At 43.7% G+C, this 27,760-nt stretch overlaps 1 protein-coding gene across 2 annotated transcripts; it reads right to left on the minus strand.

Moving 5' to 3' along the window:
* STMN1 (stathmin 1) lies at window positions 1–27,737 on the minus strand. Of its 2 annotated transcripts, none has more exons than XM_077295350.1 (5): window positions 27,494–27,737; window positions 26,778–26,823; window positions 5,999–6,171; window positions 477–668; window positions 1–373 (listed from the first exon to the last, which is right to left on the minus strand). In XM_077295350.1, the coding sequence occupies exons 2-5, from the start codon at window positions 26,788–26,790 to the stop codon at window positions 314–316; spliced, it is 438 nt and encodes a 145-aa protein (XP_077151465.1). In that variant the 5' UTR covers window positions 26,791–26,823; window positions 27,494–27,737; the 3' UTR covers window positions 1–313. The 2 variants fall into 2 exon arrangements, with proteins under 2 accessions (XP_077151465.1, XP_077151466.1); XM_077295351.1 differs by lacking the exon at window positions 27,494–27,737 and adding an exon at window positions 26,903–27,102.
* Between the last annotated feature and the right edge of the window lie 23 nt (window positions 27,738–27,760).

The raw sequence follows: 27,760 nt of genomic DNA on the forward strand, positions 1-27,760 counted from the left end.
CAGTTTTCAAACAAGTTATTTTATTAAGACACGCTATTACAAGTCATAGATACAGAGAACCATTGATATTAAGTGCCTTATGTAACAGTCTGAACACTGGTATAACAATACTAGAAAACCCGACACCAAAACTTTCCAGTACAATACAACAGTAACCAGCACAGTAAGATGACTGGATAAGTGAAAGGCTTCTCATTAACCAAGCAAATATGATGCATCAAATTTGGCTACATCATTATAGCTGCTAAACATATAGGAGGGGAAAACACTGAGATTAGCTTTGCAATGTTGAGGCAGCCTTTTAAGACAGAAATTAGTTTTCAGCTTCATCTTTGCAGTCTTTTCCCTTTCTGATCTCATCTTTTTTCTTCTCCTGGGGCGAGGGAGAAAAAAAAAAAAAAAGTATTGTTACTGAATCATGGTAAGGAATTCAGAGGGTGTTTAAAAACATTAATTCTCTAAAATGGGTCACTTACCAACTCCCGTAATCGCTCCAGTTTTGCTGCTATCTGGGCCTCCCTGTTTTCTTTAATGGCTTCCATTTTGGATGTCAGCTTTTCCTCAGCCATCTTGCTGAAATTGTCATTCTCTTCTTTAGCTTTCTGCAGCACTTCTTTCTCATGCTCCCTCTTTTCAGCAAGCTGCTTCAACAGTTCAGCCTCTTGTAACTGAGAAAAGATTAAAATCTTTTTTAAGTTGTATATGTATTTTGTCGTTGCTGACTTAACCTAATAATCTATTTAAACATGAACATGTTTATGTTATTTTTGATACTCATCTATTTTATGCCCATACTAGTTACATCAATTACTTATTTTACTGGTGTGGTTCACCGGTCCAGAGGTATTTAAGTGGGATATATGGGTTATTTGGAATGTCATGATTAAGAGAGCTTGGTCTCCAGAAACGCGTTGAGAATCTTACCCATATGGTTAGTGTTGAAGTTTGTACCCTCTATGTTAAATGTTGTGAATAAAGAAACTTTATTCACGGATTCGGTGGAGCCAGACATCTTTCTTCTTTTGGATTATACACGCTTGGACACAGCGGGTCCGTGCTCCCGAAAGCTCAGCTAATGCATTATGGGTGTCATGTTAAATCAATAAAGCACTGTGTGTGGGCACTTTTTTTTCCTCACAGGCTGAGCTTGCAAGGAGGAAATATAAAAATGGTTCACCCATTCAAGTTTTTGGGTGCCAGAGGGAAAACAAAAAAAGAAAAAAAAAAAAGTTTTATGGATGAACTTAGACCAACAGATTGCTTACAACAAAACCCAGCAGCATCTCATCTGAGACTCTTCTAGTCCAAGAGAAATAAGTGGGAAGTGCAGCATAAAAACAAGAAAAATCAACAGTGGACAATTAACGCCATAAGCTGCACAGCTTATTGTAGTACAGCTTTCACTTCTACACTCCTAGAAGTGCACACCGAGTGCAACAACCTCAATTGTTTAAGTTTTGATATTTTCAACTTGGAGGTGTAAAATATGAAAAATTGAAAACACTAGGGTGCGCAGAGGTGAACATACTCCCTCAAAACTTAGTTTACTGCTAGAATGCATTACGACTGCAGTAAATCTGTGTGGGATCTGACATCACTTCTCCCCGCCTGATATTTTTTTGAAGTTTAGGATCACAGTGCAACTGCAACGTGATACTGTGGTTTGACAATGGCCAAAAAACCACCAACTAGAAGAAAAAAAAACCCCCTTAAAATTTAACTTATTACACACATTTAAACACACGGTAGAGTATACATGAACAGACCCCAATAGAGCTGTTCACCTGCCTATCAGCAGAGGTTGGTACCACCCACTCAATGTTGGCAGTCCAAGTAAGGACTCTTTCACACTTCTATTTTTACAATCTGCACAGGATCCGTCAAAATGTTGAAAATACGGATCCTGTGCAGATTGTAAAAAAACTGGTGCACTGGGTCTTTTTTTTTTTTACGGACCCGTCGAGGCTATGTGCATCTGTTGTATGCATCTTCGCAGCGGTTTTCCACTGCGAAAACGCATACACAACCCATGTTAGAAATAATTACAAAAAAAAAGTGTTATTCTTACCTTCCGGCGTCACCTGCAGCCTTCCCGATGCTAGTGACTCCAGTTCCCAGTAATGCCTTGCGAAATGACCCGATGACTGCTACGTCATCTGGGGTCATTGCCGCGATGCATTACTGGGAACGGGAGCATCGGGAATCGAGAATATCAAATTTTTTTATTTTTATTGTTTTTAACATTATATCTTTTTACTATTGATGCTGCATAGGCAGCATCAATAGTAAAAAGAGAGCGAGCGAGAATTTCCCTGACTGGAAATTCTTCCACGCATGCTCAGTTTCAAAAGATGGAATCTATCGCTGGATTCCCGCTTTTGACAGTCAGCGATGGATCCTGCGTCCATAGGCTTCCATTATAGCCAATAACGGATGGTGCAGGATCCGTCGCTGAGCGATTTTCCGACGTGCACAAAAAAAAAAAAAATAAAAAAATAAAAATAAAAAAAAAAAAATTTCCTCTGTGGGTTGTCTCCGCCCAACGGACACCGATTTTCCTCTGATGAAGACGCTGGAGTAGCGTCGATACGTGTGGGGTTCAGGGCTCTCTTTCTCGAGGGACAGGACTGGGTAACTTACCTCCATAACTGCTATGGAATTACACCTATTTATTTCTTGCATAGACTGACACTTATTCATGCTTTAGGACATTGGATCTTGATTCCTTGTATTTCCATATGGCATGTGTGTGCATATGTTTATTTAAACAACTAGGAAATTGGAGTATTGCAGTATATTTATTTCCCTGATTATTTTCTACAGGGGTCTGCTCTTAGGGTATGTGCACACGTCCAGATTTCTTGCAGAAATTTCCTGAAGAAAACCAGAAATTTTCTGCAAGAAAGCTGCATTTTTTTCCCTTTTTTTTAGCATTTTGCAAGCGTAATTAGCTTGCAGAATGCTAAAGTTTTCCAAGCGATCTGTAGCATCGCTTGGAAAACTGACTGACAGGTTGGTCACACTTGTCAAACATGCTGTTTGACAAGTGTGACCAACTTTTTACTATAGATGCTGCTTATGCAGCATCTATAGTAAAAGATAGAATGTTTAAAAATAATTAAAAAATGGTTATACTAACCTGCAGACAGACGATCTCCTCAGCGGCGTCCGTTCCTATAGATGCCGGTGTGGTTCAGGACCTTCGATGATGTCGCGGCTTGTGATTGGTCGCGTGACCGCTCACGCGACCAATCACAAGACAGCGTCGTCATCGCAGGTCCTGAACCACACAATCTATAGGAACGGAAGAGAGCATGCACCGGAGTGGCGGGAAATCAGAGGGTGAGTATATCACTATTTTTTATTTTAATTCTCTTTTTTTACCAATTATATGGTGCCCAGTCCGTGGAGGAGAGAGTCTTCTCTCCTCCACCCTGGGTACCAACCGCACATAATCTGCTTACTTCCCGCATGGTGTGCACAGCCCCGTGCGGGAAGGAAGCAGATCAATGCACTCCTAGGTGTGCGGAATCCCCGCAATTCCGCATTTTTAATGAACATGTTGCTTTTTTTCCACGCTGCGATTTTTTCGCAGAAAAAAAAAGCAACATTTGCACAAGAAATGCGGAATACTGTAAATAGGAGTCATATGTTAGCTTTTTTTCACGTTTATCACGTTTTTATAGTGAAAAAAAACCGCTAAAAATCCTGAACGTGTGCACATGGCCTTACCTGTTTACCATCTGTTTGCACACATGCCGTTTTGGACAAGATAGGATCCATGATATATCTTCTCCTGATATTAGGCTGGAGTACATGTTATTTGTCATAGTACTCAGGGGGTCAGTTGGCAGCAAACAATAGGATTTATATTTGACCAAGATTGGTGTACTCGTATACTTAGCACTTTTTGGTAATCTTTCCTGTTCTACATATGTTGTGAAGTATTACCTTCTTTTTTTCCCCTCGGGTTAAATTTTTTATGGTCTATTTTGCCATACCATTGTTTTAAATGTATGTCTTGCCTGGCTCTGTTTTTGGATTATGACTTTTGTACAATAAAATTTTTTAAGGGTGATCCCATTGGTTTGAATATCTTCTCTCTGTTCAGTAATTATTTATATGCAATGGTTGATCCCCAATTTTTGTATTGGAGTGGTGCCCGCTTCTTTCTCTCTACGGACACCAATTTTACTACGGATCCAGTGCACGACAGATGAAACGGAAGGCAATCCATCGCAAATACAAGCCTATGAGGAAAAAAAAAAAAAAAGATCCAGCAGAAACACTTGCTGGATCAGTTTTTTTTTTCTTCACAAAATGATGCATTGTGATGGAAAAAGACGAAAGTGTGAAAGAGGCCTAACTTAATAGTGACGTCCTCTTGTCTTCCTACAGTGGCTCCGGCGCAGGCATACTTTGTCTGCCCTGTTGAGGACATCGCATGAAGATAGGAGGCACTGGACCCGGATCGTGACTCCCATCGGACCGGACCGCAGCGGGTGAGTGTAATCTAACTTGTTTTTCTTAGATTCTAATCACCCAGGCGACGCCTCATCTTCATGCGATGACGTCCTTTTCTTGTCTTCCTGCTGCGGCTCCAGCGCTGGGAAAGGTCAGAGAGGCCCGGCGCCTGCGCACTGCTGTACTTTGCTCTGCCCTCAACAGGGCAGACAAAGTAAGCCTGCGCCAGAGCCGCAGCGTGAAGACAAGAGTACGTCATCGTATGAAGATAGAAGGCGCCGGACCACAGCGGGACCACTTCTGGGTGTTTTACCTTTCCGGTTACATCGGGGACTTATCTACAGCATTACAGAATGCTGTAGATAAGCCCCTGATGCCAGTGGCCTTAGCTCATATACAATTTTTGGGGTGACAGATTCCCTTTAAAAGATCCCTTTATCCCGATGGTGAATGAGAATCTGTGGTGGGGTGCAGTTCAGCCCCGACAGGTGATGTCTATGCCCGCCCTTACCTGTCAGGGATGAAACGGACTGCATGTTTGTTCACCTCACACGGGAAGAAGTACTTGCCCAGAGACAAATCTGCGATAACAGTTAAATTATAAGCTAATCGCTCTGGACTAGGGATGGGGGGAAAACCTCAACAAAGTTTCACTATGCTTTGGCACCAAACATTCTATGATGTGGCCAGTTTAAACATGCTCAAACTGGTGACACGAATACCTGTATTAGTGGGCTAGTCAGTTTGTAGACAACCATTACTTATTTGGAAAGACTGAAATTAAAATACCACATCTGGCTCTATTTATGCAGGTTCAGTTTAAAATTCCACAATTTAGGGGCATATGTTGAAAAGCAATGCAATATTGGGCACATTGGGTACATGCTCAAAGTTTGCAGACTTGTCAGTTTATTTTAAAAAATAAATAAAAATTTATAAGGGACCTGTCAGGTTTTTCTCACCCCCAAATTAATGCCATACTTAAATTTAATATCATGGGTTTACATTTAAAATTTTTTTATTTTATTGCTATGCTAGTGAACCACAAGTGCAGTGGGCAGGTACAGCACAGACAGCTTTGCTGCCTCTTCCCTATTACTACTCACTGAGGTAACCAGAGAGAAGAGGGCTGTTTGTGCATGTTGCAATCAGCAAATTATAAAGATTGCACCAGACACTATGTGCTCTGCCGCAGTGAATCAACGCACATGTACTATTTTTCAGATGGGAGTTACAAGCAAGCTAGTGAAACAGTGACCTGTCAATCACTGACAGGTGGAAGATGGGGGGAATAGGGAAGAACAGCAGCAGAGCTATGAGTGCAGTGCCTGTCCACTGCAATTGCAGCTCATTTGCATAACAATACATTTATTTTTTTTTCTAAAATAAGAATATCAAATTAAGTCACTACCATAACATAGATGGCATTAGTTTGGGGTATAAAAACCCCGATGACCGCTACCTTTAAAACACATTCCATGGAGCATCAGTCCATTCAAGGTTAAGCAAACTGTATATAAAGGAAGTAACTCACCTTGCGCCTCTCTTCTGCTGCTTCCAACTTCTTCTGAATTTCTTCCAGCGAGCATTCCTTTTTCTTCGGTGAGGCAAGTGAAAGATCAGGAGCAGCATCAGTAGATGGGGGGCTCAGTATCAGCTCAAATGCCTGACCAGAGGCACGCTTCTCCAGCTCCTTGACCTTAATATCTATATAAAAAGATAAAAAGCAGCGAGTATCAAACAGGTACATAAACCTCTATAAAGGCAGACCTGTCCTCAGATTTCACAAACCAAACTATAGACTATTAGGCTATGTGCACATGTTGCAGAATTGCCACGGAAACTTCTGTGGCAATTCTGCAACTCCCTGCCACGGGTAGAACACATGCAGAATTTGCATGCGTATTCCCACTGAACACTAGTGTTTTGCAAACGTAATTAGCTTGCAGAATGCTAACGTTTTCCAAGCGATCTGTAGCATCGCTTGGAAGTCTGATTGACAGGTTGGTCACACTTGTCAAACAGTGTTTGACAAGTGTGACCAACTTTTTACTATTGATACTGCCTATGAAGCATCAATAGTAAAAAGATATATTGTAAATAAAAAAAGTGATATTCTCACCTTCCCGCTCCCAGTGTTGCCTCGCGACTGAGCCCAGATGACGTAGCATAACGCGAGACCGCTACGTCAGCATCACGAGGAGCGGGAAGGCTGTGGGGGCCGCCGGAAGGTGAGAATAAACGGTTTTATTTTTTATTTATTTATTTTTTCACAGGTATGCGCTTCCCAGGGCCTGGAGGAGAGAGTCTCCACTCCTCCACCCTGGGTACCACCCGCACATGATCCGCATAATGGGAATAGCCACATGCATGGAGTAAGCGGATCAATGCATTCCTATGTGTGTGGAATCCCCGCGATTCCGCACAAAGAATGAGCATGCTGTGGTTTTTTCGCAACGCAATTCCACCGCAAAAAATTATGCAGCATTAGCACAGCATTGCGGAATCCCATTGAATTCAATGGGCTGTGATGTGTATGCGTTTTCACCGCGAAAAATGCATACAGTCTGCAACATGTGCACAGCCTTAAACAATTCTTAGAAAGTGGAGGATTGTGGTTTTACTTTGGGTTAAACCCATTGGGGCATTGCTTTTTCAGATATTAAAATGAGCACGAGTCCAGCAATCGAGTTAGAGGACTCATGCCCAAGAGTATTCAATCTCTACTGACCCAGCCTGACTGACAACTGCACTTTGTACTGAGCAATGCAAGATTTCAGGAGAGGTACGAAAGAAAAGACTAGGCTAATAATGGTGTGAACATCCACATAGTAAAATAAGAAAAAAACCCTTTATTGCACCTCAAGACAAAACATTTAAAAACCATGTAACATGACCAATAAACCATCACCCTCAAAGAACTAGGCCAATTACTCATTTGTGAAACAAATGAAATAATCAATATTATATTTATGAAAAGCTCAGTAATGGCCCATGTACACCATAATATGGGTCTAGTCAGTAAGCACAAGCAAATATTAGTGGCAAGCCATACAACATCCCAAAAATGATGTGACCACAAAAATATGTATAGTGAACACAATACACCTTACATAGCATATATGCACATGATTGCTGTCACAAGTGTGCCACATTGGGAAAACAATGATTCATCCCAACCACCAGATCACTGTTGTGTTATCCTAAACGGTATGGGAATAAATTCCCACAATATGAAACTCCATAGTTGGAAAGAGGAAAGGACAAGGAAAGTCCAATAATGGAATGTGCAGCAACACTGGGAAAGGTAAATATACAACCTGATGGATGGTCACTCCTGGTGGAATAATGTGAGCATGGAATCCTAATAAAGGATAAGAGGGGGGGGAGGTAAGGGCCCCACACGTATCGCTGCAGCAGCAGCTTCGTCAGGGGAAGTCAGACCCTCTCAGCGCCCAGGCCCTGATGCACATGGTACTCTGAAGACGATGAAAGTTTTGGAAGATGCTGAAGGAGTACCTTGCCAAATGTACCAGCATCCTCTGCGATTCCTCTGTGCCTGACTTACCCCGACGAAGCTGCTGCTGCAGCTATACGTTTGGGGCCCTTCCCTCACCCTCTCTTATCCTTTATTAGGATTCCAGGCTCACATGGCTCCATCTTACAGCCTTTCTCCTCAGTTGGTAATGTGGTTTTACCCACTCACATCCCATAGGCTATTGTAGCCCTCTGTTGATCTTTATTCCACCAAGAGTGACCATCTATCAGGTTGTATATTTACCTTTTCCCAGTGTTGCTGCACATTCCATTATTGGACTTTCCTTGTCCTTTCCCCTTTCAAACTATGGCGTTTCATATTGTGGGAATTTATTCCTATACCTTTTAGGATAACACCAGTGATCTGAGGGTTGGGATGCATTATTATATGTTTTCCCCAAAGTGGCACACTTGTGACAGCAATCATGTGCATATATGCTATGTAAGGTGTACAGTATTCAATATACATATTTTTGTGGTCATTTTTGGGATGTTGTATGGCTTGCCACTAATATCTGCTTGAGCTTACTGACTAGACCCCATATTATGGTGTACATGGGCCATTATTGAGCTTTTTATAAATATAACATTGATCATTTCATTTGTTTCACTCGATGCCTAATTGGCCTAGTTATTTGGGGGTGAGTTTATTGGTCATGTCATTTTACATGTTTTTAAAGGTTTTGTCTTGAGGTGCAATGAAGGGTTTTCCTTATATTTTACTATGTGGATGTGCACCCCATTATTAGTCTAGTCTTTTTGCTGATTTCATACACATACAATACAGACTAGGTGCTCCACCCCATTTTTGCAATTTATACATTTGTGATAGTGCACCCCTTATTCCTCTTGTAGATTTCAGGAGAGGGACACAGGCAGTTGGGCTAGTTTAGTGAAGGTTACAGTTACATTTTCAATAATAATCCGATATGGATTTTGAGTGTAAACATCAGGTTTAACCCCTTCATGACCGTGGGATTTGTTTTTCCGTGTTCGTTTTTCGCTCCCCTCCTTCCCAGAGCCATAACTTTTTTATTTTTCTGTCAATTTGGCCATGTGAGGGCTTATTTTTTGCAGGACGAGTTGTACTTTTGAACGTCATCATTGGTTTTACCATGTCGTGTACTAGAAAATGGGAAAAAAATTCCAAGCGCAGTGAAACTGCAAAAAAAGTGCAATCCCACACTTGTTTTTTGTTTGGCTTTTTTGCTAGGTTCACTAAATGCTAAAACTGACCTGCCAATATGATTCTCCAGGTCAGTACGAGTTCATAGACACCTAACATGTCTAGGTTATTTTTTACCTAAGTGGTGAAAAAAAATTCCAAACTTTGCAAAGAAAAAAAAAAAATTGCGCCATTTTCCGATACTTGTAGCGTCTCCATTTTTCGTGATCTGGGGTCAGGTGAGGGCTTATTTTTTGCGTGCCGAGCTGGCGTTTTTAATGATAGCATTTTGGTGCAGATATGATCTTTTGATCGCCCGTTATTGCATTCTAATGCAATATCTCAGCAACCAAAAAAACGTAGTTCTGGCGTTTCGATTTTCTCATTACGCCATTTAGCGATCAGGTTAATGCTTTTTTTATTGATAGATCGGGCGATTCTGAACGCGGCGATACCAAATGTGTAGGTTTAATTTTTTTTTATTGATTTATTTTGATTGGGGCGAAAGGGGGGTGATTTAAACTTATGGTTTTTTTTTTGTTTTTTTTTCACATTTATTTTTTTACTTTTTTTTAAACTTTTGCCATGCTTCAATAGCCTCCATGGGATCGGCTCTGCTACATAACAGCGATCATCAGATCGCTGCTATGTAGCAGAAATACAGGTGTGCTGTGAGCGCCGACCACAGGGTGGCGCTCACAGCTACCGAGGATCAGTAACCATAGAGGTCTCAAGGACCTCTATGGTTATCTTCCTGACACATCGCCAACATGTGATGGGGGTCGGCGAGGACGTAATTTCTGGCCGCCCGGCCGGATGCGGTAGTTAAATGCCGCTGTCTGCTTTGATGCGGGCTCACCGCGGAGCCCTGCATCAAAGCAGGGGAGCCGACATCGGACGGTATAGTACGTCCGATGTCGGTAAGGGGTTAATGTATTCAATACAATAGTTTTCTGAATATGGGGACAGAGGTGGTAGAAATTACCAATTTTCCTTATAGGCCAAGCAAACAGGTTATTAATACTTTGTAATGCTCTAATGAGGTAACCATATTAGCGGTAATTCCAAAAGCCCTTTATAAACTAGTACAAAACAAAGCATTACATCATTTGTTTTATTTGCAGAACTCATTTTATATTAGTGACAACAGGAGACCACCAGATTGATTGTCAATTAAAGTGAATCGGTCAGCAGGTTTTTACCATTTAATCCGAGGACAGCATAATATAACAGCCGAGACAGATTTCAGGAGGTGTCACATCACAATCCTCAGACTGACTGTCCGATCTGACAGCATGCATTTTCTCCGCAGCTGGTCAGGAGAGCAGACGGCCAGTCCGAGCATTGTGATGTGACCCTTGCGCAAGTAATACAGCAGTCAGACTGCCCCCTTATAGTCCATGAGCCGGGCCAGATATCGGTACCACCCGGAGTGACTAATTTTCTTTGGTATTTTTAGGTAGATGCATGTCTGTAGTTTATTTTTTGATATGATAGCCCTTACATATACGTAGCTTATTAACCCCTTCAGCCCTAGGCCTATTTGTACCCAAGTGCCTAAGCCAATCTGACCTGTGCCACTTCATGGGCTAATAACTTTGGAACGCTTTCACCTATCCAAGCCATTCTGAGATTGTTTTCTCGTGACATATTGTACTTCACGTCAGTGCTAAATGGGAGTCAATATATTTTACCTTTCTATATAAAAAAATGCTAAATATTCGGAAATTTTGGAAAAATCGGCAATTTTTTAACTTTGAAATTCTCTGCTTTTTACAAAAATACTGATACCCCCCATAATAGTTATTAATTTACACTCCCCACATGTTTACTTCATATTGGCATCATTTTGAAAATGAAACCTTATTGTTTTACGACGTAATAGGGCTTATAGTTTTATGCGCAATTTTTCACATTTACAGCAAAACCCACTTTTCAAAGGACCAAGTCACTTCTGAAGTCACTTTAAGGGGCTTACATAACAGAAACCACCCATAAATTACCCCATTTTGCAAACTACACCCCTCAAGCTGTTCAAAACTCATTTTTAAAAACTGTTAACCCTTTAGGTGTTCCACAGGAATTTTAGCAGAATGAAGGCGAAATTTCAAAATTTCATTTTTTTTCCAGATATTACATTGTAATCCAATTTTACCTGCAACCTAGCAAGGGTTAACGGCAAACCCAAACTTGGTTACCCTAATTCTGCAGTTTATAGAAACACCCCACATGTACTCGTAAACTAAAGTATGGGCACACAGCACAGCTCAACACGGAAGGAGCGCTATGTGGTTTTTGGGTGGCGGATTCACTGGAAGAAATCTAGGGGGCCATGTCACATTTGAAGGCTGCCTGAGGTACCCCCACAGTGGAAACCCCAAAAAGTGACCCTATTTTGGAAACTACACCCCCAAGGAATCTTTTAGGGGGTATAGTGACCACTTTGACCCAACCAGTGTTTCACAGTAGTTGGAAACACTTGGTTGAGAAAATGGAAAAAGTGCATTTTTTACATGAAGGTGTCATTTTAGGCTCATTTTTTTATTTTTAAGAGGTGTACCAGCAAAAAATGCACCCCACTATTTGTTCACCAATCTCTCCCGAACACAACAACACCCGATATGTTGTCGTACACTGCAGTATTGGGGAACGGCAGGCCTCGGAAGGGAAGGAGCGCCAAATGACTTTTGGAGTGCAAATTTTACTGGAAGAAATCTAGGGGGCTATGTCACATTTGAAGACACCCTGAGGTGCCCCAACACACGCACACACACTGACACATACACGTTCTGTGCTGAACAGGACTCTCCGGTCTTCTCTGCAGAGCTCCTATCTCCCTCTGTAGAGGCTGACACCTCCCAGGCTTGTGACTGATCACATGGCCGTGACATCACCACAGGTCCTGTAGTCCTGTACTGTGTGCTGCTGCTGGTAAGGAACTTGTGGAGAGAGGGGGAACAGTCACCTAGCACCAGCGCTCCCAGCTCTAAGAACGAGCGCCTCATGAAGGTGGGCCCCTGCCTCCTCCTTCCCTGCGCGGCGGCCTTTCCCCCCGGCGGCTGTATTCGGCGTATAAGACAACCGCCCTCTTGGAGCCATGTTTTTCATGGCTAAAAAGTCGTCTTATACGCCAGGAAATACGGTAAATAAAATTTTAATGTTTTTCTTTGTGTTTGCAGGTGTTTACTGACTATCTAACGGCATGATGGAAGTACCAGCAAGGAAGAAATCACGGATCGACTGTATCATACACTGCTCTAATGATGACAGCGATGATCTGGCGTCCCTTAAGGATTTGGACTCCTGGAAAACATTGCTTAGGGCTGCAGAGATCAGGCAGCATGAATCAGTCCTGGTAGCAGCTAAGGGCCTTGAAGAAGGAGAAATACCACACATACAATATCACCGTAAATGTCGTAGTATCTTTACAATGAAGAAGTCACTGGATTCTATCCTTGGCAAGGGTGTCAATGTCGAAACAGCAAGCAAAATCTCCATGAGGAAGCTACCGAGGGGTGCCCCCAGTGATAGCAGGGTGTATGCCAAAGTATGTATCTTCTGTGAGAAGTCAAGCAAGTACCTAAAAGGAAAACAAACAAGGGAGCCAATTGTCCAGTGTGTTGAGCTACGAGCAGATGAGACGATCCGCAGAGCAGCGATAAGGAAAGGCACACAGAGAATACTTGGTTTACTTAGCAGAGACCTTGTTGCTGCAGAGGGGCACTACCACAAGTCGTGCTACAAACTATTCACAAAAGATGATTCCCAAGTGGCCTGTAGGTCTAGTGCAGCTGAAAATCAGGTCGAAAGCGAGGAAGTACGCTACGAAGAGGCAGAGAAAGAGGCCCTTGAAGAACTCTTCTTGTATATAAGGACTAAATTGTTCCCAAACCCAGAAGTACTGCCTATGATAAACCTCACATCTAGGCTTGAGAGATTAATGATATCCCGTGGTATCATCCAACTGAAACCATCGACAAAGAAACATGTTCGACGAAAACTTGAAACAGAGATTGGGGAATCACTCCGCTTTCTCTCAGATGAGAAAGGTAAGCTTCTAGTCTATCCATGTAGCCTATCAATGGACGACCTTGTCCGGCAAGTACACAGCATGACAAAAGATCTGCAAGAAGCAAGAGCTGCTAACTCTGGAGATATCGTAACCAAAGCAGCAATGCAGCTAAGGAATGAGATCAAGAAGCAAGATGTGAGTCAGCCATGGCCTCCCAATACAGATCAGAATGTCGTTCCTGCATTAGTCACTCAATTCCTGCAAACCCTGCTTACAGGAGATTGTGAGTGCCAAACTACCTGTGAAAGAGCTCAACGTCTTGCCACATCCTTCGGCAGTGACTTGGTTTTTGCTGTTACCAATGGAAAGACAAAGCCACCAAAGCACGTACTGCTATCCTTTGCAGTTAAGTCTTTGACCGGCAATACAGAACTGATTCGAACTCTGAATCGTCTTGGCCACTGTGTGTCATATTCAATGGCTGAGGAGATCGATACAGCCCTTTGTATCCAGAAGTTGGAATGTTCAAAGGATGACATCCCAATGCCAGCAAGTATCTACCCAGGTGTGTTCACAACCCTGGCCTGGGATAACATTGACAGACTTGAGGAGACACTAAGTGGAGCAGGTACATCTCATAGAGTCAATGGCATTGCTGTTCAGTCCAATGTTGCATGCTCTGTGACAAAGAAAGTCCTGCCAGATGTAACCAAGTCGAAGAAAAGAAGCATAACTCTGACAGAATTAATGCTACCGATATACAATGTTGGGCAGCGGGGAGAGCCACCCAGGATTGAGACTTCGAATGTTAACACTACCAAGGAGGTCCAGGATTCAAAAACCAAAAACCATATCTGGCTTCTGGCTAGAATGTCAGACCATGAGGATCAGACCACCAGCAGTTGGACTGGGTTCAACATAAAAATCCGCAGCGACATTGTAGTGGCCCAGGACACTGTAAGCTACCTGCCCACTATCAATGCTCCTGCAACAGCCATGTCCACTGTGAATGAAGTCTTGGAGCAAACACATGCCATCATGCAGACCCTGAAGCTTAACAGAATTGTGTGTGTGTTTGATCAAGCACTCTATGCCAAAGCTGCCGAGGTTATCTGGAAACAGGAGAAGTTCAAGAACATTATAATTAGAATGGGTGTCTTCCACACAATCTGTAATCTCCTCTCTATCATAGGGAACAGATTTCAGGATGCAGGCCTTAGAGATCTGTGTGTTGAATCCGGTGTAATCGCTGAAGGATCAGTGTCTGGAGTGATGGACGGCCGGAGGTACAACAGAGCAGTGAGACTACACAAGCTGGTCTATGAAGCACTTATGAGGCTTGCATGGAAAAACTTCCTTCCATGGCTAGAAGAAAACCATGCAAGGGACCTTCACCATCTGGATGAAACACTGAAGAACATCACAAACTTTCGCATCAGTGTGTCGCAGGGATCCTTCGAAAAGCTCTTGGATAATGAATCTTGCACACTTACCCTGAAGCTCTTTCAAGTTTATCTTGAGACCCTCAGAAATGAACAACTCTCAGCATTCTGGATGTCATACTTGGACATGGTCGAGACCATGCTGGCCCTGGTTCGAGCTTCAAGAGAAGGCAACTGGATGCTTCACCTAGGAGCAATCCGACAGATGATACCATGGTGTTTTGCCTATGACAAGGTCAACTATGCCCGATACCTAACCTATTACTATGCCACAATGTCTCGGCTGCCCATAGAACACCCAGAGGTCCATGAATACTTCATGCAAGGTGGCTTTTCGGTCCAGATCGGTAGCAAGAATCCTTTTGGACGAATTCCTGTGGACCAGACCATTGAAGAGACAATCAACAAAGACACCCAGACACCAGGGGGCACAAAAGGCTTCAGCCTCAAAGTTGGAGCTGTTTCCAGGTTCTACCTGACATCAGAGTACCGCAGTATGTACTTGAGGCAGCTGAGGGCCCTGGTAGGCCAACAATATACTGACTTCAGCCATTCAGACCTACAGGTGTCTAGGATTAGAAGAGATGAAGCCGATGTCCAATCTTTCGTTCAACTGCTGGAGACAGGTTGGGTGAACCCCTTCAACAAAGAGCATAATGGTGAACTTATCAGTTTGTCAACAGCGACTGTAGCACCACCAGATGTAGCCAAAGACCTTCAAGGGGCATACAGTATAGGAGAGGATGCATATCAAACATTCAAGGATGAGCGTTTGGGTACCGATAAGCCAACTACATTGTTTCATGACAAGATGACGAAGAACAAACTTAAAACGTTCTCTAACATCCAAATGAAGACACGCAGACAAGGTCTTGGCAAGGAGGTAATTTTGAAGGCTGACAGAAACCTATTTGGCCAGATGATACTTGTATTATATATATATTATGGAGTAACATATATATATATATATATATATATATATATATATATATATATATATATATATATATATATATGCACATGACATGTTCAGTGTGTATTTACATAACTTGGATTAAATTTTGTTACAAATACTACATCTAGTCACTCCGGGTGGTACCGATATCGTCATATTTGGTTCTTGGCTCATGCTAAAATTCCTGTGGAACACCTAAAGGGTTAACAGTTTTTAAAAATGAGTTTTGAACAGCTTGAGGGGTGTAGTTTGCAAAATGGGGTAATTTATGGGTGGTTTCTGTTATGTAAGCCCCTTAAAGTGACTTCAGAAGTGACTTGGTCCTTTGAAAAGTGGGTTTTGCTGTAAATGTGAAAAATTGCGCATAAAACTATAAGCCCTATTACGTCGTAAAACAATAAGGTTTCATTTTCAAAATGATGCCAATATGAAGTAAACATGTGGGGAGTGTAAATTAATAACTATTATGGGGGGTATCAGTATTTTTGTAAAAAGCAGAGAATTTCAAAGTTAAAAAATTGCCGATTTTTCCAAAATTTCCGAATATTTAGCATTTTTTTATATAGAAAGGTAAAATATATTGACTCCCATTTAGCACTGACGTGAAGTACAATATGTCACGAGAAAACAATCTCAGAATGGCTTGGATAGGTGAAAGCGTTCCAAAGTTATTAGCCCATGAAGTGGCACAGGTCAGATTGGCTTAGGCACTTGGGTACAAATAGGCCTAGGGCTGAAGGGGTTAATAAGCTACGTATATGTAAGGGCTATCATATCAAAAAATAAACTACAGACATGCATCTACCTAAAAATACCAAAGAGAATTAGTCACTCCGCTTGGTACCGATATCGTCAAATTTGGTTCTTGGCTCATGGACTATTAGGCTGTGTGAAGATTCCAAAGAATGAAGCTTTATGATAAGATAATCACTGATCTGACCACAACATATGAGCCCTGGTCTGACCATGCCCCCTCTGATAAATAGACAATGTGCATAAAAAGCTGTGGTATGAAACAATCAACAAGGGAGCATGGCTTAAAAAGGGTATTAGGCTGGGTTCACATTGCGTTAACAGCAGCCCGTTCAACACATACGTTAACAGGCTGCTGTTAACACAAGTGCCGGTATGGCTGCCCGCTAACGCAGATAGAGTATCTGCTAGCTCTATCTGCACTAGCGGTGACGGACCCAGAAACACTGCAGCCCGCGTCTCAGGGTCCGTCACTCAATGATGGAACATCGCTAGCGATGCGTCCGACATTGCATTCAATGGTGGCGTTAACGGACTACGTTACACCGCGTCATGTGATCAGGGGTCAGTGGCATAACAACCAGAGGACTCCTGCAAACCTCTATGGTTGTTGATGCCGGATTGCTATGAGCGTAAGCCTGTGGTCGGCACTCATTGCAATGCTGCAATTCTACTACATAGGAGCAATCTGAGCATCTCCACTATGCAGCAGAGGCGATCAAGTTGTGGCAGCTTCTAGTCTCCCATGAAGGCCATTTAATAAGCATGCCAAAACGTAAAAGAAAAGGTAAAAAAAAAAAATATATAGATTTCAAAGTTTCAGGGTATGTGCACACGTTGCGGATTCACTGCGGATCCGCAGTGTTTTTTGCAGTGCAGAAACACTGCAGATCCGCAATTGATTTACAGTACAATGTAAATCAATGAGGAAAAAAAAAATAAAATAAATGATGTGCACACTTTGCGGAAAATCCGCTGCGGTTTAAAAGAAGTAGCATGTCACTTTTTTGTGAATCTGCAGCGTTTTTGTACCCATTCCATTATAGAAAACCGCAGCAAATCCGCAAGAAAACCGCAGCAAAAGCGCACAACAAAACGCAGGTGCGTTTTCTGCCAGGAGAGGCAGAATCCACACCAGAAATTCCTAAGCCTAATCCACAACGTGTGCACATAGCATCACCGAGAAGAAAAAAAAAAAAAAAAAGGGAAAATACACCTGGTCTTAAAGTTAAAGGGAATCAGTCAAGTTTTAGCTGAGGATTCTGATAGCATGATGTAGAGACAGATTCTAGCAATTGATCACCTACTGGACTGCTTGGAGTTTTGATAGAATCCACGTTTTATCTGATGTAGATTTAGCAGAGCCAAGACTTCTGGGCTGTGTATATTACCAACCACATCTCTACCAATAAGTGGTGGGGCAAGGGTTACACACTGGTCCCACACATGCTTCACAAAAACTCCATATATGTTTGGAAACTACCAGTGAAGATTGCAAATGTTTACCACTAAAATGTTTTAGCCCGTGTGTTTATTTTGTTGAGAGCTAAAGGGAGAAAAACCCCAAGATTTTTCACAAATGCAGCAATACACCATGTGTGGTCTGAAACCAGGTTGCCAAATAACAGATTAGAGCAGATTTCCTGGATTAGTTGGCCAACTTCACAAGGTACCAGAACAGCACCCCATTTTGAATATTGTACCTCTCTGGGAGATCAACAGACGCAGTGAACATTTTGGTTTACAAGTGATGTTTGTTATGTCAGTACAATTACAGTGATACCCGATTTATTTAGGTTTTATTTTGAAACACTTTATCACCATAAGGCTTGAGTCACAGTAGCGTATTGCATCGGATGCGATATGCTAGTGACCCTCGGCTCCTGCTCTGCTACGAGCGGGAGCAGAGTTTCATGTGTCTGTGCTCCGAGCCTCTCGCACAGAGCAGATCGGAGCACAGCTGCAGAGAAACTAATTTCTCCATCTCCTCCATTGCCGGCGTATATCGCACATCACCCGGATGATATCCAAGTGATGCGTGTTGTCTCACTCACACCCATAGGCTTATATTTGTTCAAGTGAGCCAATACTCGGTCAAGTGTTGGTGACAATCGCAGCATGCTGCAATTTCACTCACACGTATAATACGGCCGAGGGGAAAAACCGATGATGGGAGCTACCCCATAGAGGAATACTAGTCCGAGTGCTGTGCAATTTTTAATCGCATAGCACTTGTCCGTATTATACGGTAGGGTGACTCCGGCCTAAGAGCTGTAAATTCAGTCAGGTGAGAGCTTGCTTTTGTAGATGACACATACAATTTGCTGTAAACCTTTGGAATGCATTTTTTGTGTACCAGTATGAGGAAAGTTTGTGTTTAGTGTGTTCACTGTACGAGTTATTAGTAATACATCAGGCTGTTCTGGACACTGCAATACCAAAATGTGCACTTTGTGTATTTGTTTTTACGAAAGATCAGTCCGAGTCTAATACATACTAGTTTAATCACTGGTCTAATATATTGCAATGCATTAGACGAGTCAGTGGCACACTAACAGAACGGCTATTGAGCCCTGGCATAAGCAGGGTCTAACAGGCCACAATACTTCACAGACCCAGAGGTCATGGTTTCAATTTTGGCTGCCAACACTGTGGCCTGCTCCCCACGATCACAATGCAGGGGTATGGATGTGTTGCGAGTTAGCCCCCCTCTAAGCAATTGTTTCATTTAGGATATTGACCACAGCGTATAAAGGGAACCTGTCACCAGTTTTGGGTGATACAAGTTACAGCCATCATCTTTCAGGGCTCATAACAGCAATATATATATATATATATATATATATATATATATATATATATATATATATATATATATATATATATATATATATATATATATATATATTTTCACACTAGCGTTTAGACTGGCTGCAGACTTCGTCCATGTGAAGCTCTGCCCACTGCCGCACCTCTTCATTCAGCTCCGCCTACGGCTGCATGCACACCCCATCGTTAACATTGGGTACGCAGGCCATGCCACTGTATGCGGATGACGCTGCATGCGTCGTTTTGATGGTGCAACGACCTGCACTGAACACGAGTTGCAATTTCATGCAGATGTCGCAGTCAAGGCGACACATGCGGTAGTATCTCTATACAGCTGCATGACCTGCGTACCCAATGTTAAAGATAGGTTGTGCACGCCGCATGCAGCCGTAGCTGAATGAAGAGGCACGGCAGTGGGCGGGGCTTCACGGAGGAAGTCTGCATCCCGTCTACATGCTGGTGTGAAACTAGCCTAAGAAAAATGACTTATACTCACCTATGAATAAAGAAAATTGGCGTGCACTCAGGGTAATAAGGGAGCGAGGTGCAGGTGTAGTGGGCTGTAAAAAGCCCCACGTACATAGAGAATATAGTACACCGCACACTCTTGTATATGTTTTGCAATTGTGAAGATTTATTAACAAAGTAACTATATGATGTGAAAGCGACCAGAAGTAATTATGACGTTTCGGCCCTCCCAGGGCCTTAATCATACAATCGCTAGGGAAAAAAAAAACACAAAATAAAATACATGAGTATACAGTATATATAATAAACAATACTCAAAAAAAATAGAACAAAAATAACAGATCCCAACCTGGATGAAAAAAAGGCAAAGAAAAATAAAAAAAGGAATAAAAAGTCATACATAGTAACTGTGAAAACATGCATAATAAAGAGAACACCGCATACATCTGCAAAATAGGGGGTATAAGCATTGTCACAATCACAGGGGAGGAAAAGGCTAGGAAAGCCAGGTCACATGACTATATGCATATAAGTAAAAGACAATTTTTACCTTTATTGTGCAGAGAAGAGAGGATAGAGATCCTTGAAGGAAGAGGTATATACTGTAGGAAAAACAGTAGACGCATACAAGTATGCTTTGATTTATCTAGACCCCCAAAACAGGGCAGTCTAAGGCTACGTTCACATTTGCGGTCAGCGCCGGGCGCCGCAGCGGCGCCGCATGCGTCATGCGCCCCTATATTTAACATGGGGGCGCATGGACATGCGTTGTGCTGCGTTTTGCGCCGCATGGCCGCAAGCGTTGGACGCAAGAAACGCTTCAAGTTGCATTTTTTTTGCGTCCAACTTTCGGCCAAAAAGGACGCATGCGGCGCAAAACGCAGCGTTTTAGCGTGCGTTTTCGTTTGCGTTGTGCGCTGCGGCGCACAACGCAAATGTGAACGTAGCCTAAGGGACTTTGTGTCCGCAGCAATCTGGCACTTAAGGTACACTACACACTGCTCCACCATGCCTACTATGTCCTCTATGTACCTCCTCATACTTATATGCGTCTACTGTTTTTCCAATAGGAAAGTGCTGTTGAAAACCCGCAGAGGAATCCGCAGAATTAACCGCAGGAAAATCCGCAGTGAAAACCACATCGGTTTTGCACTGTGGTTTTTCCAAATCTGCTGCGGAAAAATCCGCAACAAAATCTGCAAAGTGTGAACAAGCCCTTAATGTGTTACATTCTTCACCTATGATACTGCCAGAGAAACCGGAACTCTGCTTTTTCAGGAATCCCAGACAGTGAACAGCGTTAAGAGTATGAACCTCTGCTCCATTCTAGTCTGACAACATCGGTAGACAGTGTTTATAAGGCCTCTTGGCTCTTTAGATTAAAGGTACCGTCACACTGAGCAACTTTCCAACGAGATCGACAGCGATACGTGATGTTGCAGCATCCTGGATAGCGATCTCGTTGTGTTTGACACGCAGCAGCGATCAGGATCCTGCTGTGACATCGCTGGTCGGAGCTAGAAGTCCAGAACTTTATTTCGTCGCTGGATCACCCGCTGTCATCGCTGATCGGTGTGTGTGACACCGATCCAGCGATGTGTTCGCTTGTAACCAGGGTAAACATCGGGTTACTAAGCGCAGGGCCGCGCTTAGTAACCCGATGTTCACCCTGGTTACCATTGTAAATTTAAAAAAAACCAAACCAAAACAAAAACAAAAAAAAAAAAAAAAACAGTACATACTTACATTCCGGTGTCTGTCACGTCCCTCGCCGTCAGCTTCACGCACTGACTGAGCGCCGGCCATAAAGTAAAAGCAGAGCACAGCGGTGACGTCACCGCTGTGCTTTACGGCCGGCACTGACACAGCTCTCCAGCGACCACACAACGACTTACCAACGATCACGGCCAGGTCGTATCGCTGGTCGTGATCGTTGGTAAATCGTTTAGTGTAACGGTACCTTAACCCTTTCACGACATGCGCCGTACATGTACTGCGCATGCCGTGTCTCCCCCTTTGATGTGGGCTCCGGCGCTGAGCCCACATCAAAGTCGCGACATGTCAGCTGTTTTGGACAGCTGACATGTGCGCGCAATAGCGGCGGGTGAAATCGCTATTCACCCGCCGCTATTAACCTGTTAAATGCCGCTGTCAAACGCAGACAGCGGCATTTAACTACCGCATCCGGCCGGGCGGCCGGATATGACGTCATCGCCGACCCCCGTCACATGATCGGGGGTCGGCGATGCGTCAGGAAGGTAACCATAGAGGTCCTTGAGACCTCTATCGTTACTGATCGCAGGTAGCTGTGAGCGCCCCCCTGTGGTCGGCGCTCACAGCACTCCTGCATTTCAGCTACATAACAGCGATCTGATGATCGCTGTTATGTAGCAGAGCCGATCGGGCTGTGCCTGCTTCTAGCCTCCCATGGAGGCTATTGAAGCATGGCAAAAGTGAAAAAAAAAAGTTTTTAAAAATGTGAAAAAAATATTAAAAATATAAAAGTTTAAATCACCCCCCTTTCGCCCCATCCTAAATAAAACAATAAAAAAAACCAAAAACCTACACATATTTGGTATCGCCGCGTTCAGATTCGCCCGATCTATCAATTAAAAAAAAGCATTAACCTGATCGCTAAACAGCGTAGCGAGAAAAAAATCCAAAACGCCAGAATTACGGTTTTTTGGTCGCCATGACATTGCGTTAAAATGCAATAACGGGCGATCAAAAGAACGTATCTGCACCAAAATGATATCATTAAAAACATCAGCTCGGCACGCAAAAAATAAGCCCTCACCTGACCCCAGATCACGAAAAATGGAGACGCTACGGGTATCGGAAAATGGCACTTTTTTTTTTTTTTTTTTTTAAGCAAAGTTTGGAATTTTTTTTCACCATTTAGATAAAAAATAACCTAGTCATGTTAGGTGTCTATGAACTCGTAATGACCGGGAGAATCATAATGGCAGGTTAGTTTTAGCATTTAGTGAACCTAGCAAAAAAAACAAACAAAAAACAAATGTGGGATTGCACTTTTTTTGCAATTTCACCGCACTTGGAATTTTTTTCCCGTTTTCTAGTACATGACATGGTAAAACCAATGATGTCATTCAAAAGTACAACTCGTCCCGCAAAAAATAAGCCCTCACATGGCCATATTGACGGAAAAATAAAAAAGTTATGGCTCTGGGAAGGAGGGGAGCGAAAAACGAAAACACAAAAACGAAAAAGGGCCGCGGGGTGAAGGGGTTAAGAGAAAAAGATTGGGCAGCGTGAATGTTAACATTTAGGGCATGTTCCTAGAGTCAGTAAACACTGTGGGTTGAACGCTGTGTACATCCACAGCAGCCAGATGTTACAGCATAGTGGATGGGATTTCAAGAAATGCCATGCCCACTATGCATGCATCAGCACCCACAGCTTCCCTGCAGAGACAGACATGTGGCACATCCAGACCGCAGCATGTCTATCTTGCGGAGACGCTCAGTCTCTGCAAGAAATATCACCCGTCCAATGTATTCAATGAACACATGCGGAATCACCTGCGTTCAAAAGCCGGCAGCGCCATGGACGCAGCAGACATGTGCTGCGTCCAAAAGTACTGCCTCATATTGACCATGGGAACATACCCTTACACCTAAACCTTTTGTTCCTCAGAAGATCAGATGCTTCCAGAGCAGAGGGGGCCTCTCTAAACTCTGAAAATAAGAATGTACGGCTCACCTGTGTGCAGAATTTGAGAGAGCTAGCAGAGTACAATGCTGCACATGATCTAGTTTCTGTCCCGAGTCCCAGGTACCCTCTGACAGCTTAAAGGGAACCTGTCCCCCCCCAGTCGTTTCAAACTAAATGAGCCACCTTGTGTAGCAGTAATGCTGCATTCTGACAAGGTGGCTCTTTTAGTTCTGGGTGCTGTAACTAGAGAAATAATCAGTTTTATAGTTTGTCAGAAATACCTGGTCCTCAGTCAAGGAGGTCGGCGTTTCCCCCCTGCTTTAGACGCCACACAGCTGTCACTCACATCTTCTTGGCGCCGGCTCCTCCTCACCGCTGTTTTGAAAATAGCCGGCGCCTGCGCTCTCTTCCTCTGCCTGGTGCAGGTGCAGTGAGCGCTGCCCGTCTTTCATCATATGCAGCCCAGCTGACTGCGCCGCCACCCTGCTTGTGATTCCCAGCCCCGCAATGTGAATAAAAAAAGTCACCGCATTACTGCTGCACAAGGTGGATCTTTTAGTTTGAAACGACTGGGGGGGGTGACAGGTTCCCTTTAAGTGCATCGCTCTTCTGATCTGCAGCTGAACCCGGACTTCATGTTCTACCTGTCCAAAGGACAGTGACACCAGCACTAATTGGTGTTGTGATGCGTCATGCCAGCACCTATACAGGGGCCACAGGGAGCGCAACTGTCGACAGTGGGAACGGCACTGACACGGAATACAAGTATAGGCTGTATTTTATGAGGGCCTAACATTTTGATCAAGAAGGCGTTGTCCTAGTAGTGGACAACCCCTTTAAGAGTGGCGTTTAGGGTTTGAGTATTTAAAGGGGTTGTCCACTACTAGGACAAACTTGATCTGAAGGTTTGTCCCAATTAAAAAAACAAAAACATAATATCCATACTACATTTCTGTGCCAGGACTCACTTTTTATTTTATCGTTGGCCAAACAATTAAATCAAGAAGGGGTTGTTTTTGCTAGTGGATAACCCCTTTAAGACTGGTGTTTAGCATATCAGACTTGTGGACTCAGGACAGAATGACCCTTCAAACGAAGTTGAGCCACTCAGTGCTTCATGGTACAGCCAATCTAAATACACCTTTCCACCTGCTTGTGTTCCCTCAGTCTCCTTATTGACAGCTCTGGCTTCAGAGCCAGAGAAGGGCAAAGAAGGAAAACAAGCAGGTGGGAATGTATATAAATGATTGGCCCCACCATGATGCACCATGCGCCTGTACTCCGCTTGAACAGTCACTCTGCTGACAGTTCCTGTATTCAAAGAAACACTGAAGTGTATTGCACAGAATTTATGAAGAGGTGTTCACCTCTAATTTGGTTCATTTTCCTGTGCTGTGCACCAGTTTTCTGATTTAAGATGAACAATTTATCAGTCTACCACACCCCTCACAGGCTCCACCCACTGCCAGTGCTGGGTAGGACAGGTGTAAAATCTGAGAGTTTAGTGAATCCTGCACTTAGCAAGGGGTGGGAGACTATGACCCTGGAAGTCCCTCCCAACTCTTATTATAAAGTTGCCAAAAATGTCACAAATTTTGCAACATTTCACTTTAATGCCAAAAAACCTGGTGAAAACCACATGGATTAGTCCGGGCTAAAGTTAAAGTAGCAGTTAAAAGGAGAGATCTAACTTCATCTACACCTCATATTTGATGGTGACCAGTAAGAGGTAGTCATTGTAGCGCAATGCTTTGAGCATATCCCCCGTTCTAGTTACTTGGTTGGAACAGGATAGTCTTCTGGTGGTAGTATCCAGTAGCAATACTTTACAACCATTAACCACAGCTATCAGTAATTAATTTAAAAGTAATTTAAGGGATTAAATGGCTCCAAGTGAAATTCTCTTAAGAACTGGCCGATTTTTTTCTACCCCTTGGGCCGGTTGCACACAATCCGGAATTAACCTTACCTAATTAACCACTGCCTAATTATGACACTGTACCAACAGCTTTACAGTTTACCCTCAGTGCTTCGGTATTGTGGCCAGCACTCATCAAATTTGGATTTTTTTGGTCACTAACCCACAATCTATATGTTTGCACACCTCTTGCTCTGTTGTGTGGTTTAAAAAAAAAAATACTTTCGAACATTTTATGTGTGATTAATTGAATAAAGTTTTCATATTTATGATAATTAGCATTGACTCTGGTTCCTCGTTATATAACAATCCGGAAGTAGCAGCATTTTGGACGCACATATGATGTACTGGAAAGCAGGAAAAGCATTCCAAGTGTGGTGAAATAGCAAGAGTGCAATTTTTTTGGTGTTTTAGTTACAGCATTGATTTTACAGCAAAACTGACCTGGCAAAATGATGCTCTAGGTAAGGACTAGCACGCAGATACCAACCACGTATAATTTGTTTTCTTTGAAGATGTTGTCCACTACTGAGACAACCCCTTGTCATATGCTACGCTTGACCACCGACAAAAGCTTTGACTCCCCTCCCCTTGTAACAGTCGCATTCCCGGGGCTTGTGCGGTTAAACTTGTGAGCTGGGAACCCAATCAGCGATGGAGTCACTGTCCCCACCTTAGTAAGGTTAAGTAATTAACAGGAAGTGTTGTGGCTGCTCTCCAACCTCCTGATAATTACAAACCGTACAGAGGCAGGGACGCCATTGCTGATTGAGCGCCGGGCTCACATGTCAAACACGCAAGAGCACTGGGAACAAGAGGGCTGACACCAGTGGATAGCATAAACTTATTTTATTGACAGAAAACAAAGGGGTTGTCCTAATGGTGGACATTTTTCAAAACATGCAACTTCAATTTTTGGGATATGGTGATGTGTAAGGGTTTCTTTACTGTGCCCTGAGTGTTTTTATTGATATATTTTGGGGTAGATTCAATGTTTTGATTGCCCATTACCACATTTTTTTGTAAGCAGCTGAAGAACTGCATATCTGGCATTTTTGTTGTGACACTTACCAATCGGATTTTTTTTATATTTTGATAAATTTAATTTATGGGGACCAATGGAGTGATTTGAACTTATTTTTCCTTTTCACTGTATTAGTCCCCTAATGAAATTAGATCCTGTGATTTTCTGATCACTTGTGCTATTATAGTTACAGCATTGATAAATATGGCAGAAGTCACGGTCTCCTACAGATGCCAGCCACGGTTTCACAGGAGCAGTGTGCATAGACCCCTGGCTGTAAGGGCAAATGGCAGCATCACCTGACCTCATCAAGGGTGCGCCGCTGAGGGGTCCATCCTGCAAGCACAGAGACCAGAATCCATCTTGCGTTCAGTGGATACCAGTGCGCATATTCCTATCCTGACTGAGGACGCTCAGGATGGAGCGATCAATTATGGTAGATTTGTGTTTACAGCACAGCTAACATACATTACTAATAAGAATGAACCACAAAAGCCCTTTATTCGTATGTTATAGGGGTACACAAGAGTCCTACCAGCGTCAGACATGGCTGAAAGGGCGAGTGTCCACCAATCCAGGAGCTGCAATGAGAAGGAGACGTATTACTGAGAGGACAGGAGACGTATTACTGAAAGGACAAGCAACAAGTCACTGAGGTACCGAGAACCCGCGCTGTGTCCGCCCGGCAGCTGGTGAGCTCGGCGGGAATCTGCAGGTGATGGGCGGGGCATGGCCCACGTGCTTGAGCGGCCGCGCCCACTTGTCATCCCCACGAGGGTACAACAACAAAAGAGCGCGCAGTCCGAACCACGTGACGCCCGAGAGTAGACAGCGGAGCCGGAGAAATGCCGCGTGCCACACCCGCCAGACCGGCTACACAATGCGAGCATACTTAGGACGCCGTCACCAGCAGTGCAGGGAGGCGCCGGCTGCCCTCCGCCAGTGACAGGAGAGGCGGTGCCAACTACACCTGAACAAAGCAGGGAGCGCGCCTTTTCTTTCGTTCTGTCAGACAGTACAAGTCCCGCACTCCAGCTCTCTCCACATGAACCCGGCAGCGGTAATGGCAGCCGGAATAAGCCCGTCACCGTGTGACCGCTGGTAATAACATGGAACTAGGCGGCTACAGGTGCGCTCACTACGCGGGCCGGTCACATCCCCCCACCGCCTGTGCCGAGCTCTAGCAGCCATCCCTCCACACTCTGCCCGCCACCTGCCTCCGCTGCTCCTCACAGCGCGCCCAGCTCTCACCTGTCTCTGCCGATGAATACCGCGCGCGCTCTTGGCAGCGACGAACAAAAGCGCCCACCACGGCCACGTGACCTGCACTGCGCGCCCCTTATTGGTCGAGACACTGCCTGTCTCCCCGCCTTCCCCAAATACCGGCGGCAGGGGGGGGCATCTGAGGACCCACCAGTGCGCCGTCCCCACCCCTCTCTGTGGTTTAGCCCTGTGCGCTGTCGCCTCAGCGCATCCACCATACACCTGGGATGTACCATTCTACCACATGTGGAGCCG

Source organism: Ranitomeya variabilis, chromosome 3 (genome assembly GCF_051348905.1).
Source record: "Ranitomeya variabilis isolate aRanVar5 chromosome 3, aRanVar5.hap1, whole genome shotgun sequence".
Classification (NCBI taxonomy): domain Eukaryota; kingdom Metazoa; phylum Chordata; class Amphibia; order Anura; family Dendrobatidae; genus Ranitomeya; species Ranitomeya variabilis.